This window comes from Martes martes (assembly GCF_963455335.1).
Source record: "Martes martes genome assembly, chromosome: 5".
In the NCBI taxonomy this organism is placed as follows: domain Eukaryota; kingdom Metazoa; phylum Chordata; class Mammalia; order Carnivora; family Mustelidae; genus Martes; species Martes martes.
In genome coordinates this window covers 92,287,984-92,305,159 of record NC_137892.1, presented here as the reverse complement: position 1 = coordinate 92,305,159, position 17,176 = coordinate 92,287,984, and the positions used below count along the sequence as shown (strand labels likewise).

The 17,176-nt window shown below is 41.2% G+C and overlaps 1 protein-coding gene across 1 annotated transcript in view; it reads right to left on the bottom strand.

Moving 5' to 3' along the window:
• TRPC7 (transient receptor potential cation channel subfamily C member 7) overlaps positions 1-17,176 on the bottom strand; it is a gene marked incomplete at both ends in the record, with an annotated part of 166,493 nt that overhangs the window by 130,042 nt on the left and 19,275 nt on the right. The window contains one exon of the mRNA XM_080804357.1: positions 6,216-6,993. Coding sequence (XP_080660483.1) covers positions 6,216-6,993 — 778 coding nt within the window. The remainder of the gene's footprint in view (positions 1-6,215; positions 6,994-17,176) is intronic.

Genomic DNA, 17,176 nt, shown 5'->3' with positions numbered 1-17,176 from the left:
TACAGGGGGTGGGGCAGGGGGTAGGGAAACCTAGCAGAAATCAGGAAGACTGAGTAGAGGAGGTGCTGAAAGAGGAGGTGTTGTGTTCATTGGAGGGAACATTGTGATGTTGAAAATCTAGCGGGCTCATCCCCACTGAGCTCTCTGGGGGAAAATTATGTACTTACTCTGGGTCAAGTTCTCTGCAGAAAGTTTTAGATCCTTCATCTAATCAGGGTGCTGTTGAGGATTCGATTAGATGAAGAATATAAAATTAGATGAAGAATATAATCCTCACCAGCACCCTGCACAAGGACATTGTTATTAATTCACTCACTGATTCATTTATTTCTTTGCTGAGCTAATATTCGCTTTGTACCTAGTATGTGCCAGGATTTTCTGGAGGTTCAGTGGGATGAGGCATCTGAACAAGTGGGTGAATTGTGTTGTCATTTACAAAGATTAGGGTAAGAGCCAGGATTTGAGTGGGAAAGACAGGCATTCCATATTGGACATGTTACAATTCTAACACCCCAGTTTCCAAATAAGAAAACTAATTTCCAGTAGATGCCCAAGAATGCACGGTTGCCAGGAGATGGCAATGGACTAGAAGCCAGGTCAGTCTGAGTGCAGAGCCAAGCTCTTGGCTCTCCATTCCACAGCCTTGTGGAAACGAAGCACGGCTGCCCTGGGCGCTCACCGGAACCTCTCCCCTGCCCTTGTCCTCAGAAAGCAAACAGCCTCCTTTATCCCACCTGAATTCCTGTCACCCAATGTACACTGTCTTCCTGTATTTCAGAGGCTGATGCTCTTGGCATAAACCATAGAAGAAGACAGTCACATAACTTTAGGTATTAGTTGTGACCCAATGAAAAATGGTCACTGAAACATAGGTTAATTAGCTCATTTCCTATGATGACTCATTAATGAATGCCCTGGTGAAAGTGCTCCTCCAGATGCTTAGGTAGGAAAATAGAAGAAGATGGAGCTAGCATGGGTTGAGGTCATATCTGTCCCTTGTCCTGAGATAAGCCAGTCCCTGCATTTTGCGCTCAGACATGGAAGCCAGTGATTCTGGCCACAGTGTGGACCTGTTGACTGGCAGGTATGCTCTCACTGCACCAGACCCGCACGTGCTTGGGGAGGGGGGGAACGCATCCTATGGCAGTTCATCCCCTGATATCTGTGATCCTCTGCTTCCATTCTATCGTTTTGGATGCTCAAGCAGAGGGCTGGGGGCACACAGGCAGATCCCTGAAGGTACTGGGGATCGATACATAAGTGAGTGCTTTGAGGAATTTTTTGCCAAGTTCTCTTAAAAAAACAAAACAAAACACAACAAAACACCCAACAACTTGCTTTTAAGACTTGCAGACTTCACAGCTTAAAAAATATTTTCCCAGTGGTAAAGGAAACAATGTTCAAGTCATTTCTTGCATGTTAAGTAGGCATTTGTTTATACTACCAGCCAGGCTTTTAACTTCAAGGAAATGTATTTTCTGACGGTGTTTGTCTGTAAAATTTGAAAAGCCTAAAAATATTCAAAGCATGAGAAACAGGTGCAAAACACAGATTCCAGTGGATGCTGGAAGCGCAGGCTTATTCAGCCTTCCAGTACTGCCTCAGGCCCAGGGTGGGCCTTTACTCAAGCGTTCTGGCTTCCTAGCTCCCTGGCTCCAAATGGCCTGTTCCTATGTGCTTTGAGCTCTCTCTACCACCATACAAAGACACTCCTTGTCCTTTACCCGCCTCTTTCCTCTTGCATTTTGATAAGTTTGCAAGCAGATTACAAACTGTCATCTCAACATCTTTACCTTCCACAATGGGATCTCACTAGAGATCATAGCAGGTGGCAAATTGGTCTGATTTATCATTATTTGCATTTTTAATCTGTGGTATTTTAGGCCCAGAGAATTTTTTTGCAGGTCTTAAAATGGCAACACAAACATTGATACATAATTCATTATCTATTTTTTCATAATACCTGGGTTCACAACCCATTAACAACCAGTAAAGTCATTAGCACTTTAAGCAGGATGAAGCTCCAGCTTTAGCTTTCTTGCCCTTACTCTTCTCCTCTCTGGTTTATTAGAATCAGTTGCACCGTCAGCAGCCTCCATGCTGATGTTGTGTCAACATGAAAAGCCTTCTTAGTTGGAGCCTTGTTATTACTCTGAATGACCAAGTCTTCAGTAACTAAGGGAAAGTGTTTTTAGGACTTCCACAGTCCCTTGACTTGGGAACAGGGGGGTACTTTAAATTTAAGCAAAAGGTGAGAAAGCAAGAGGGATACCTCCAGTCCCTGCCCTGTTTTCTCTTTCTTTCCAAATCCCTAAACCTCACTTCCTGTTTTTCTATTGTCCTTTGCTTCTCCACCCTTTCCTGCTCCCACTAGGGCATCGCTGCTAGTGTAACTGAGTTGGAAGAAAGATTAACACCCGTAATCCTTTTGAAACAACAGCTCTATAGATAAGCAACACAGTAGACAGGATGCCCTGGAGTTTGGCAAGATACCAGCAAAATAGAGGGGATCCTCAGCAGTTTTATCAGAAGGCTGATCAGTAAAGAAAACCAAACGGACTAATTCAAGAAAAGTGTAAAGACCTTATTGTGTTCCTGGTGGCAGGGGCTGTAACTCAACCTTATTTTTTCCATGCTACTTCAGGTGCCTCTCTATGTAGAGAGAGCCTCCGTCAGGATGAAACACCTCTGAATAACCCATCCCATGCGGATCTTCCCTTTCTTTGTCCCTGTCTCCTCCTCTTCAGATAAACCAGTTAACCAAAATGTCACTTGTAGGTCCTGCTGTCCAGGAGTTTAGTGGCCACTGGCACCCTACAATGCAGCACATGATTGGTCTTCTGTTATTTAACTTGTGTTTGTTTAATCCCTTTAACTGCCTCCTAACCTTCTGTAGAGCTTTCCCATCCCACCATATCTATCAAATAGCTCTCTTAGATTCATACAGGTAGGAAGAGTTTAAATCATAGATAAAAGTAATCTCTTGCTTCATCAGTTGAAAGGATTATGCTTTCAGGATTTCATTCATTCCCTTCATCAAGGATTTATGGAATGCTTATTAGATTACTGAGCACTGGTCAAGGCATTAGGAAGGTCTCATGGGCCACAATGAGTTTTCATATATTTTTAGACCCAAGAAGATGAGAGAGGCATAAGAGAAATCTTTGAGGAGATGCATCATTTCTAAACCAAAAATACTGGCTTGCTGGCAGGCATCTGACTTCAGCCATAATTTACTGGAGACCTGGACATTGGCTGTAGATCTTGCTAATGACTAGACTCTATTCTGGTGATAAATTACAGTGACTCAAAAACAGTAGACTAGGCCACTGAATCTAGGTTTCCCTGTGTGAGCTTTTCTAGTCAGGAGCAGCTCTCCCCAGGGCGAGTGTCTTAGAGGATCTAGAGGATGACATAGGACACCTCCAGTCAGGACCAGATCTCTTTTTTATACAGCTGATTGTCATGGGTCACCCACATACATGTGGCTACAGTCAGCAGCACACAGTCCCTTTAAAGTAGGGCAGACTCCTGAAGAGTGCATTTTAGAACACACGCTTGCTCTTCATTCTTTTATTACAAATTGACTTGTCTTTTGCTAAGCTGCTCTCTTCTCTGAGAAGATTTATAATGTCAGGAATGCACATACAAGGATAGTTGAATAAGTAATAAAGTTCTAAAGGAACGCTTGTGTTAATTTATAATGCGCCATTTGTCGACAATGTGAAAGACATTATTTCAAACAAAGGTAACTAGGGGATGTTAATAGCCAGCAAATGTATTTATGCTAGCTCTTATTCTGAGTAAGGCAGTGCATTGTAGAACACATTTATCATCATGTTAGGAGTGCTCTTAATTGTCTCTAATTGCCATAATTTACTTTTTAAATCAAAATATCATGCTTTCCACAAACTTCCAGTTTTAGATATTATATATACTAAAATATACCAGACTTTTGGTTTTAGTAAAGGAAACAAATGGCTCAGATATAATTCCACATGTTAGTCTAGCATCATTTTTTCAGGAAGGCTAGACTGTTCCCAGATTGTAGAGAATTGGGCAATTGGGCAATTATCCAGAAAACTGAATCCAGGAAAAAAAAAATTTTTTTTTTCCTGGAATTTTTTCCCCCCCTCTGGGGCCAGAAATTGCTAAATATATTGGATTAGCCACTTTTACATGGCCTATGAAGATTCAGTCTGAAGCTGAGGGAACAAACAAAATTCTACCAACATTCCTTGGGGCTTCATTGACCTTATTGCTGGTTGATGGATATTATTATTCAGAGACAAGGAAAGAACAGGCAATAGCTACATTCTTTGGGGGCCTATTTGGGTAGTCTCCTCATCTACATCCACCAATTTTTTTTAGATGAGGCTATGAACAATGCAGGATTGGGGAAGTTGTTTCAATTCAGTAGATGGGTCCAAGATAAGGGGAACAGATGGAATAAAATTAGTTAATTCCAGGATTCTTCATCTATTCACATCTGTAGTGCCCCACAGCTTTTGGTGAGCCTTTCCATTCTGTCTGTGGCTGTGGGCGATCCATTCCTTTGGAGAGGCTTCCATGGTCTCATGCATGCATATCTAAATTGTCTCTCCTTGTGTCCCAGTGCCTCACATGCCAAATCCTCTAATTCAGCTGACCTACCAGTGAAGTAAATTTCCAACACTCTAGCTTTTATCATTTTCATCCCCTAATCACAAATCTCAGTAGCTCTCCATGTCCTACAGGATAACTTCCACAGTGCTCAGCCTGACACACAGAGCCCCCTGAGATCTGCCCCTGAACCATCTCTGCAGCATTCTTCCTGCGTGCCCCTACAGGAAGCCTTTGTTCTAGTCCCTTGCAGCTTCTTGGCAGTCCCTTGCCTGCTCTGGGCCATTCCGGACCTCACCTTCACTTGCCTCCTCCAAATGCTCACCTCTCTCTTCCCACTGATCCAATTCCTCCGCCTCAGCAAGGCCCAGCCCCATTCTGTTTCCTCCTTTGAGATCTCCCTGAACACCATGGTCCATAGGGCCTCCTTTGGCTGAATCAGTAGCCATCCTTGGCCACCTAACTGTGTCCCTAACATCTTATTAGGACAATGAACTTCTCTCCTGTAGTTAACATCTTTTCCCAGCTCTGTTGTCAGCCTTGCATGTGACACATTTTTGTATGCTCCCAGGAATCCTAGGCTCTGGTTGAATAGCAGGATGAGAAATGCTGAGGCTGGTTGAGGTTTCTGCCCTTCCAGGTGCACCTTCTGCAGTGGGGGTATTCCATACTTTCATCATTCAGATAAAGACCAATGAACCCTGAGAAGCCCAGTGCTTGAACAGTTTTCCCAGAATGGCTAAGAGCTGGCTCTGGGCTCTGAGTGCCTACTTCCTAGCAATATGATATCTCTTTACCTCTGTGCCCTCATCGAAAAGGAGGATAATAATGGTGCCCATATTAATGGTTGTTTTTAAACATCTCCTCCTTTAAATAGTTTCAGTTGATAAAGTAAAAGCACAGGATCACTCCACTATTGAATGGTGGACTTTGGAGATGGGTCTCCATTCCCCAGGCTAGTCTGATCGTCTGGGTGTTCTCAGGGGGTGGAATTACAGGGTTTTTGCCCTGGGCCCATCTGCAGAGGTAAGAAGCCCAATGACACAAGAACAGTTTTGTTTCATTTTCATTTACCTTTCCCTTAGTCCCCTGGCAGAACAACAGCAATAGCTTGCTAAACTGAGTAAGGCTGCTGGCAAGCCTTTCTAGCATTGGGTAGGAGACTGGATCTAGGATCAACAGTCCAGGACAGGATAGAGAGCTGGACAAGATATATCAAAACCATTCAGGTGAGACAATCAAGAAATCCCAGACCTGGGCTAGGAAAAATTCATAGGTGTCCTAGACACTACTGAGCTCCGTGGGGCAGAGCCCAGTGAGGCCCTTACCTCCAAACCACAACGCCATCCTGCCTATGTGCTGCTTGTCTTTCACTGTGTAGATTTGTGCTTAAGTCACCTCTTGTTCACATTTAGGTGGTTTCAAATATTTCATCTAATGGACTGCTTTTCCTTCAGGCCTACGTCTGGCAAGGTTGAGGAAATCCCCTTCCTCCCATGGGCGGTGAGACCCCAAGGCTCTCAACCTTGGGTTAGACCGGAAGACAACCCATTTGACTAATGGACACACCTGGAAGAGCCCTCTGTCTGCAGAGTGGTGAGTGGGAGAGTTACCTTGAATTCAGTCTCAATGTTGGCTAGTCTGGCCAATTCGTTGCTTAGCTCCAGCGCGGTGAGGACAGGGTCTTCACTGGACAGAGACAAGTAGGCAGCGCTGGCCAGTCCCTTGTAGGCGTTCATGCGGGAGCGCGAGTGGCTGAACGAGTCCTTCCGCTGCTTCTCGGTGCACTCATTGCACTTGCAGAAGTAGTCGTGTGGCCGCTCAATGCGGGCACCCTTGAGCAGGAGGATGTGCACGATCTCATACTCCTGGCAATGTGCCGCCAGGATGATGGGTGTGATGTCGTGGGAGAAGCGCGTGCCGTCCTCGTCGTAGGCATAGAAGTCATCGTCGCGCAGCTCCTGCTCCAGTGGGCTGAGGGTCAGTCGCTGGCCCTGCGCGAAGGCCGGGTGGTTGAGGATGGCCTCCACGATGCGCACGTAGCCCTTGCTGATAGCCAGCAGCAGTGCGTCCCCCACCCGTGCCAGGTTCTCCTTCTTGAGCAGCAGCTCCGTGACCTCCAGGTGCTCATTGCCCACGGCCAGCTGCAGTGCGTTTTGTCCCATGTAGTCCACGCAGTTGAAGTTGAGGGTCTTAGACTCCTCCAGCATTTTCCTGACCACAGGGATGTTGCCATACTCGGCCGAGTCCAGGAAGCGCTCCTCCTCGGACGTCAGGCTGGTGCCCTTCTCGTTGAACATGTAGGCGGGACCCCGGATGGCCTGGCGGCGGCCCTTTTCCCTCAGTGTTGTGTGCCGGCGCTGCATGTTTTTGAAGGTGCCGCTCCTCAACCTATGGGGGTACAAGGCAGAGATGCTCGGTTACTCTCCCAGGGGCCTGCGGGGTGTCCAGGGGCAGAGCAGACCCAAGTTGTCAAGGTGAAAAAGAATCTCACTAGCAGGATCATAGGAGAAATTATGAATTCTTATTAGAAACCATTCTCCGCTCGCTGAGATGAAGACTGGTTAGTGAACCTGAACTATTCCTGTTCATATAGAGGGATATTGATTAGGCTATCCAGCATCTGTGCGCCTCGGGTGGAGGAATGGTGACAGACTGAAATGTGGCTTCAGGTGGAGGGTAATGGGAGATAGGGAGCGTGTGGGGTAGGAAGGCAGTCCAAACAGGCCAATGACTGTGAGTTTTCTCTCAGTGTGTGCCAAGTTCAGCACCTCACTTAATTTCTCTGGGCTTTGGTACCTTGCTTCTCTGTGAATTTACCTGTACAATGTGGGTAATTTTTTGCCGTAGGGTCCATCAGAGGGTTGAGTGAGGTGACATGTATTAGAAAGGCGTGTTGGTATCCTCCTGCCTGTTGGCATACCCAGTTCCCCCAGGGCTCTGCTGCAGACCTGGCCACTGCAGATACTGCTCTCTTTGCTTTGGGTGCATTGTCCCCTTGAACTCCCTCACTGTGACAGCCCTCCCACAACACACAGGTGTGGCCACGCGCCTCTTTTTCCACATCTGGTGCTGTCCCGGGTGGCTGTCCTGTATGGGGAACCTGTTTGGGGACTGTGCTTGCTTTCTGGTTCCTGTGAAGCCTAAGCATTTCTGAAAGGGCAAGGTGTGGCAGAAAGTGGGCCTGGACACATTGCCACTCACTGATGACCACTGAGAAAATTCAGCCCTAGCTTCCTCAGATCAAACCTGGATTTTTGTATGGGTGGAAGAGCAAGTTAGTTTAGATGCTAGTTTAGTTTTTCACTTGTTCTTTGGTATCGTGGCAGGTAGAGGTTAATACTAATACTTGGTAATAATGGTTAAACATCTATTAAGCACCTATTCTCTGCCAGGCACAATACTGAGAAGTTAATAATTTCACCTATATTACTTGTGCAATTCTAGCATCGATCCTATTACAGGTTATATTGCTGACACAAGTAGGACTGATAGACAGGCTTTGAAGTCGGATGGCTTAGAGTAGGAGTCCCTCCTCCACCTTTGGCCACCTTGGTAACTTTGGGTAATTAACCTAGTCTTTAGTTTGCCAGGGTTTTAAAAAGGTCAGACTAGAGAAAAGAAAAGGTATTGTGTCATTTGGGACTGAGTCAGGCACCCCATCTCCAGCTAGCAGTGAGATTTCGAATGGATCCCTGACTCAGGGATGCTTTCTTTATAATATAGAGTTCTGACCACTTGTTCCCTAAATCTCTACAGACTTGAACAGCTGATTCTCCAGTTGGCCCTACCCATATTTTCTATTCTTTTTTTTCTTTCTAGTCTACCCCTACTACATTAAATTAGAATGGCATACATTTCAATAAGACAGTATATATTCTTTTTTTTTTTAAAGATAGTATATATTCTAAAGAGTAAGTACTTGGGGATTTGTTTTGAACTATTTTCTGGGTTTCCAGTAGTCTTTTTTTTATTGGTCATATCTCCATGCATTAAAAATACTCCTTATTTTACTTAAGCCATTTATAAAAAAATAAAAGTAATCCCAGAAGAAGAACTTTAAACTAAATCTAGTGTTTTGAGATTTCAAAAAAAGTGGCAATCTTGTGATCTTTAAAATTCTGGGCTCTGTTTGGTTTTCTGCTTGTTTTACCTTTTGACCTGCTCAAACCTTTATAGTTTTAGCTCCTTTAGGGGGCCCTGTCTGGCATAAACCAAAAGACTTGGAGCTCAGAGCTTATGCTCTAATCTTGTCTAGGGCCGAGGCCGACACTTTTGGGGGGAAGCTGCTGAACTCTTCAACAGAATGACTTCTTCATCTGCAGAAAATTAGAAGGAATAATTACGGGTAACTCTGTCAAAATGTAACCGTGGGTGATAAATTCTAGCAGAGAGCTCTGTGCTCCTTTAGGAAGAGATCCGAACTGCCATCCACTTTTCTAAAGTGCATTTGGATAAAAGATTTCTGGGGAAAAGGTTCTCAGGATTCAAGTCCATGAGCTTCTCTGAGCCCATTTCTCTCAACAAATGCCGTCTTCCCAGGGAGAGAGGCTGCTTATTGATGCCAAAGCAGGCTGTAGATTGGGAATCCACTAGAGACCTCTATAGGAGAGGGACTTAACAAATAGAGTGCAGGCATTTTATTACAGGTTTTTCAGAGGGAAGAAAGAGACCGAGTTGAAAGCTAAGCAGTCACCTCATTTGTATCCCCAAAGAGCCTTGTTTCAGAGGATGTTATGATGTCAGTTTCAAGGTCTGTCATCTGGGTACACACACGCAGAGGGCGAATTGAGCCCGTAGAAGACTAATAGTCTTTCTGATAGAATTACTTAGTGTGTCCTATGATGAGGCTGACACCCCTCTCTGGAGCACCTCTCTGGATTTAGCCATTACGACTTAACTTGAGAAAAGGTAGTTTCCACTCAGGAGCACCAGAGTGGTGTGTCAGAAATGAGATGGCAGCTGTCCTAGAAGGAGCCAGGGCTTCATCTTGTTTCCATGTCACTTTTCCGTTAGAGATCTGCTCAAGAGGGAGAATAGGTCAGACTCCAAGGTCAAGGGCATAAAACTAATACATAGCAACCATCATGGAGATATTAATTCAAAGGAAATATAATAACTACTGAACCAAGTCAGAGCAGAGAACATTTCACCAGAAACATGCAAGTACCCAATCTAAATTCAGAATCTGTATGAATATCATAGACATTGCAGCTTAAAAACTTAAGGGATGTTAAAACATTGTTTGATAATTTCCCTTATTAGACAATGAACAAACATAAAAACAAGGTGTTAGCATTCTTATATTTTAAGCGAAGCAGAAACGCTAAACCTTAGGACAAATAATTTCTGCACAAGAGTAGAGTGTCATGTAAATCTCAGTGTTTCTATAATAATTATGTTTTATCAAGGAAAAAGTACATGTGTGTGCCTAGTATTTGTCAGAATGTCAAATGTTCTCCCCATTTGACATACATTTTTCTGAATGACCTTGAAAGCAGACAACGAGATGTAGTAAGAAACAAACAAGCCTCTCTCTCCCAGCTTTTAAAATCTCAGCTTTGAGATACATTCGGATGCTTACAGAATTGTCAGTTCTGCTCTTTCCCTAGGAGAATTTGGCCTTGATGAAACCTTCTGGGCCCTCAAGTCATGTGTGCTTCCTAGGGTATACTGGGGTATCCCGTGCTGTGAGGTCACTTTCACCGTAAAACACTTTACAGCAGACTCTGGAGCCACGTGAATTCCTTCAGATATTGGTGGGAGCCTTTTTACCTCACTGGGGACTTCTTATTTGCTCTGACCCCCTCTTATCCTGATACCCCTCTAATCATGCTTTTTAAGCATTTATTTTTTCAGCTTTGTTAAGGTACGATTGACAAAATTCTGAAATATTTAAAATATGCATTGCGGTGATTTGATGTAAGCATGCGTTGTGGAAGGGATCCCACCATCTAGTTAATTAACACATTCATCGCCTCATATGTATGTATTTGGTGAGAACATTAAGTTCTCTCTTAGAAAATTTTGTTTATGTAATACAGTGTCGTCAACCATTATAGTCACTGTGTTGTACACTAGATCTTCATCTTATGGCTAAAAATTTGTACTCTTTTACCAACCTTTCCCTGGCTGCCTAATTTCAGCATTTTTATCCTTGCGAATATATTTAGCCTTACTAATAATCTCGACATTATGAAGAGTCAGGCTTTAGCCATACATTTCAGATGGGTTGGGAAGAATCCGCAAAAGGTGATATGTCAAAAAGATAAAGTCATTCGGCTCACAATAGCTGATGGCCACAACTCACACTCATGAATCAGCTGTGTTGCTCTGCTGGGGTGTGGGGATATTGTCCCAGTTTAAGGACCAATAACGAGCAAAATGAGTCTCCTTAAAATCCAATTAGTATTTGATTGCCCTTACTCTAATATTTTTCTTAAAAATGAACTTTGAATGCAAATGCCTTTTTATTTGCATATATTATTGAGATAATGAGTGATCAGACTCATCAAACATCTCCATTAAGGTACTGTGTTTTTCATCTTTCATAAATGCATACATTGACATTTGATGTCATTGAGAAGAAGGGTTTCAGTGGAAACAAAACCATATTTGAGAGGAGGACTGATTATTAAACTCCCTCTTGATCCCTTGGTTGCTTTTTTTATCAAACTGCTTTTACAGATGCATCAGCCAGTCTGAAGAAAGCCAGATGTCAGTGTTCCATGAAAAGTATAAATTCTGCACCCTAAATCCAGCTGCAAATAAGCATGACCATTAAGCATTTTGGAGACAGGGATTGTGATTAATTACTGATGAAGAAAAGGACACTTAATCAAAATGTCTTTTTGGAGACATTTGTTGTCTTTTTCATAAAATTGCTCCATGCACCATAGGTCTCTGTGGAAATCACCCAAGCCTGAAACTAATTCAGTCTGTAACATTCCAGAACTGAACGTCGAACTGAACAAAATCCAGGAGTTAGTCTAGTTACCTAGGAAGACCCAGCTCTAGTCTGTGCATTCTCTCCCAAGTGTACACAGTCTGAGTTTTAGTCCAGAGCAACAGTGATGAAATATTCAAGTGATTTAGAATCTTCTCCTAAATCTCAGTTCTCTTACCAAAATAAGAGAATAGTAAAATCCATCCTCCCTGCATCTCAACCACAGTGAAAATGCAGTAATGTATATGACATGTCCTGGATACTGTGAGCATTATGCAAATGTCCATGACAGTAATGATCAAAATCTTACATACCAGTACACTTAAGTAAATGACTATAAATTGGCTTATGTTTTACTCTCCACTGATACAGTCAGCTTAGCTATTTTTCTAAATGACTGTATAATAGTGATAACTAACATACATTACACATTTGCCATGTGCCAGACACTCTGATAAGTGCTTTATACGAATTATTGTTTTAATTCACACAAATCATATGATAAGCTTATCTGTTTTCCTCAGTGACTAATCGTAATGATTAACATTTAGTATACATTAACCACATTGCAGGCACTATGCTGAATACTTTAAATTTATTAACATTTTAAATTCTCATAAACTACTACATGTTGCTGGTGCTGTTGTCATTCCCATTTAACAGGCGATGAAATGAGGCTGAGAGAAATTAACCACTTTTGTTAAAGCTACATAACTTTTTAGTGGTAGATCCACTATTAGGGGTCTCATCTGTTTGGTTTCAAAGCTAATGCTTTGGGCTGGTATGCCAATGCCATCCTCTTCTTCCTCCATTTTTTCTAAATTTCTTTAGACTGTAAATTTTTTTCATTAGAGTGCAGGATCCTTGAGGGCAGGGGAATTACTTGTTGATATGGCATATGTATCTGGTGCCCCATATTTTTGGTGCATGGTCAAATAATGTAATCAGTTCTTAAATACTTGAATTTGGGTTGGTCATTAAAGAAGACCAATAAAACGGGAGGTGTTAATGTTTACAAATATTGGAGCCATATGAATCTGTAATTATTATTTCCTGTTTGTGCTGATAACTTTTAAAATAAGGCATGAGTTCCAAGGCCAAATTATTTTCCAGCTCCACTGTAAATAATGGTCCATAAGTTGCTAAAGGAGACCATTAATATCAGAGGGCATATTAAGTCCCTTGGGTGACTGGGGCATTTCCACTTCTTCAGGATACTTCTGAAAAATTTTCCAGAGGCATCCAATTAATTTTTAAGTATCATTTTCCTTATTCTGTTGAAGTTGAGGTGAGATAGTACCTATGAGTTACAGTGCCTAGTAAGTGCACTAGTAACACTGGATACTATTAACTCTCTTAGTTTAATATAATCATAATAATTATGGATCTATAGCATTCAAGTTCTTACCTAAGTTAGTGGCAATGATTTGCTTGTACAACACATGCATCTTGAATAAAAGGAAAGTATCCATGTGGTTATCCCGTGAATATACATGAGTTCATATACCTTACCATTCAGGTCCTATGAGAATAGCAAAAATATCCTTTTGCTACTCATTATAATACATTATATTGAGATATACTTTCCAAATAATTCTGCTCAAGATCTGCTTTCCAAATACAATAATGTGTTATATTTTTTCCATTACATCTTGGATTGAAAATATTATCTAGATTCCTGAATGCTAATAAATGATTTTATCAACAACTTATTTTTCAACAAATGACATCATTTAGAGGTTATTCTTTATATTTTCAAAATACCTTATATATTAGCCATACAAATATAACTAATGCTTTGTATGTGCTTCTTTTATTTATTCTTTCTTTTTAATCCTTATTTGTCTTATTTGGAACCAAGGAGTTATGAACCTGGATGTCTCACTATGTATATCTCCAGATAGAGCTGAAATGACAAGTTCTTACAGTTATATATTTTTTCCCCAAAGATTTGTCTGGTGTAAAATATATATGTGTAACCTTTTAACTGTTAACTTTTGTAACAGGAAAGCCTGAAATGATCTTCTACTACTGCGAAAATAAGAGAGGCTCTTAAATTGTGAAATGACAATACTGAATAAAGTAACATGCTGAATATTTATCTGGGGAGAAATGTTGATTGCCTTTCCTTGAGCAAGAAATCCTGGCAGCTCTCATCCAGGATACCACATGTATCTGAAATTAGCCTCAGTGAGGCTCCACATAGTTCTCATTTTTTCTGGGTTAATTACTGCCAGAAGGAGTTAGCTAATCTGTATGCCCCTAAGCTTAGGAGCAAGTGTTTTTGGAAATTTTTATGAAATGTAATTGTGATGTAGAACCTTGGTAAGTTGTTAAATAATTAAGCGAATGCTATTGTTTAAAAAATCTTAGAGGGTGAATTGTATCATATTCATAATGACTATTCTGGATTTAATGTGTATTCATTCATAAATCTGGTGTGTGTCCAGTGGTTCAGAAACAGGACCCACCAGCAGGTGGCATTCTGAGGCAAAAATTCACTGAGTGCCACCAGACAGGGTCAATCATTATTGCCTCTTTCAAATCTACCCTGAATTCATTAAGTCTTTAAATTACAATTAATGGCAACAGCATCTTGACTAAGTCTATTCAATCACACTTAAGTGAATTTACAACTTCACATGTATAGAAGGAGATTCTGTGTTAAGAGTTTCAAAGCTTGTGTCAAAGCCCTGCCCAGATTACATCTCTTTTATTAAGAGCATATTCATTATGTCAAAATGGACATCTAAAGGACATATTTTCCACAAATAAAAGGAAAGAGAAAGCAACAGCCTCTTTCTTCCCACCTGTAGTTCTTTCATGGTGGCTACTTATCAGAAAACAGCCTTCCTCTTCCTATCCCCATATTTATGTTAAGATAAATAGTCACAAAAATGTCAGATTAAAAAGCTGTCAGTAGTGAAGTAGGAGGAGAACAGACAACACATATATTATCTTCCAGGAATAAAAGAAAAAACTGCACTCTAGCACAAAAAGAGACTGGGTTACCAGGATGAGTTGTCTATTTTAAATGGATTTTTAAACTTAGACTTCCAAGGAAAAGTAAAAAAAAAAAAAATTCCTCTGCCAACCCAACAAATAATAAAGATTTCAGATCCAGATTTACAGCTAAAAATCTAAGCAATGCACAGGAGGAAAAGAGCTAATAAATAAAAGTTTAATTCCCTATTTCAGCAAGAAAACAACCTCTGTTGGAAAAATCAGTATGAAAGAATCATCACAGTTGCTTACATTGAGGGAGAAATAAGCAGGCTGGTCCCTCCTCTCTAGATGACCGGAATCCGGTGTTGAGTCCCGGGAATGTGGCTCCCCATGGGTGGTAGCTGAGGAGACGCTGCTCTCCGTGGTGCTGAAGTGTAGAGCTGGTCAAGTGAGTGGAGTTGCAAAGATGTGAAAGCGCGCTTCTCTGTCCTTTGTGCTGCAATGGTAAAAACTCGCCTTCCGAGGCAGACTTGCCTTACGGTTCTTTTCCTAATCTGGGGGAAATTTCCCAGGGAACATGACGGAGAAGGATCTGTGTGTGAGACTGACATGTGGCGTGCTGATGGGTTGGTATAGTTCCCACCCCTTCTCCAGACAGTAGCTTTGAAAGGGAGGTGTCGACTCTGCCTTCCACCACAGAGCCTCAGGATTTCTACCTGCCCCCTCTCACATCCCAGAGCAGTGCACCACACACACACACACACACACACACACACACAGGCATGCACACACCTCAATTATGTAAGGGAGCAGGTTCTGGCTCCTGAGGCAGAATATTCATCTGTTTAAATAAATGAAAAATGAGGAATGAATTGATCTCCTACCTGTTGTATCTGTGAGTGGTTACACAGGGAGGGAGTTGAAAAGCAAACTAAAACCAGAAGAACTTGAAGAATGTCAGTAGTTGTTTTGTTTTTGTTTTTGTTTTTGTTTTTAATAAGCTTTAAGGTCACACCCCACTTTGTCTTCTATGAATGATGCATCTCCTCTAACTTTGCCCTTTTGTTTCATGACCTTTTAACATTGTCTAAGATCAGGAAGAAGTCAATGGTATAGATCAAGTCTGATGTTAATAACAGGACTTTAGAGAATTAGCTTTCATTTGTAACTTTCCATTTTTTGTAAGGAAATTCCTAATGCAGAATTCCATTTCCCCCACAATCCCCGCTCTCACCAATTGCCTTGTTAACAAATGGCCTGTGATTCTTACACAATAAAGTATTTTGATGGCCTCATGAGAGAGAAACCTTCTTAATTGAAATATTGCCTGTGTGCAAAAAACCAGGATTACTCCCAGGATCTACCTCTGTCACTGAACAATAAATCAGAATGCTTATTCTTTGAAACCAACTCATGGATTAACAACTCACAGTCTGTAGAGACTGTCTCTGTGTGTAAATGTAATACTTAGGGTTAAAGAATTGGTTTATAATATAATGTACTTTTCACAATGCCATTCTGTGTTTATATGCAAATCAGATTGAATTAGTTTATTAATCTGCCACTACCATTTTTCTCTGGAAGCGACATGGTATGTGGGGGGAAGACCCTGGAATTTTGATTCATTTATTGACTGTGTGATTTTGGGCATAATACTGAACTTCATTGAACCTCTGTCTCCTTGTATGTAAATGGTGGGTAATATTTTGGGGGCCAGTAATGCCTTTTTCCAAATGCATGGTGATAATTAGCTGAAATAACATATAAAAAGCTCCCAGAAGAGTCAGTTAGGATATAAGAGGTACATAATAAATTTGTGTTTTCTTCCTTTCTTTACTCAGAGAAGTTAAATTCTCTAGTTTCAACTCTCTAAAATGCTTGACAACAAACTAATTTTATTCCTGTAAGCCTCTACACAAGATTTCCAATGTAAATGATTGTGCTTTATTGGATAAAATACCTTTTTAAAATGAAATTGTCTTAAAATTAAGACTTTTTCTTTTAAAAATTTAAGTCTTGAAGAACAAGGGAATTTTATTCAGAATCAGGAATGAATGCATTGAACTCATTTGAATAGAATGTTAGTGAATTAAGAGCTATTTATCACATTAATATCACATTGCAGTGTAGAGCTAAATATGTGAAGCCAACAAAAGTGTCTTACACAGCCATGAAGTTAGCAGGTTAGCTGTGACACTGGAAATATTCTTTTGATTGGAATCCTCATCATCATGATTAGTGAAGCAGTATGGAATAAGAAATTCTTAATTATAAAATACTTTCTTAAGGATACTGAGTTGTGGCTTTTAGTATAATGCTAGAGATGAAGTCTTTTTTTTTTTTTAAGATTTTATTTATTTATTTGACACAGAGAGAGAGAGATCACAAGTAGGCAGAGAGGCAGGCAGAGGGGGACGGGGAGGCAGGCTCCCTGCTGGGCAGAGATCAGATTCGGGGCTCAATCCCAGGACCCTGAGATCATGACCTCAGCAGAAGGCAGAGGTTTAACCCACTGAGCCACCTAGGCGCCCCTAGAGATGAAGTCTTATTATATTGTTTTTAATAAATAACAAAAAGAATATTTTCATGAAATTCTGACATGAACTATGTTCTTGTTTCCACTCATCATGAGCTCATTAAAAAACAAGTCATATTTTAAAAAGTGTGACAATGTAAGTGCAA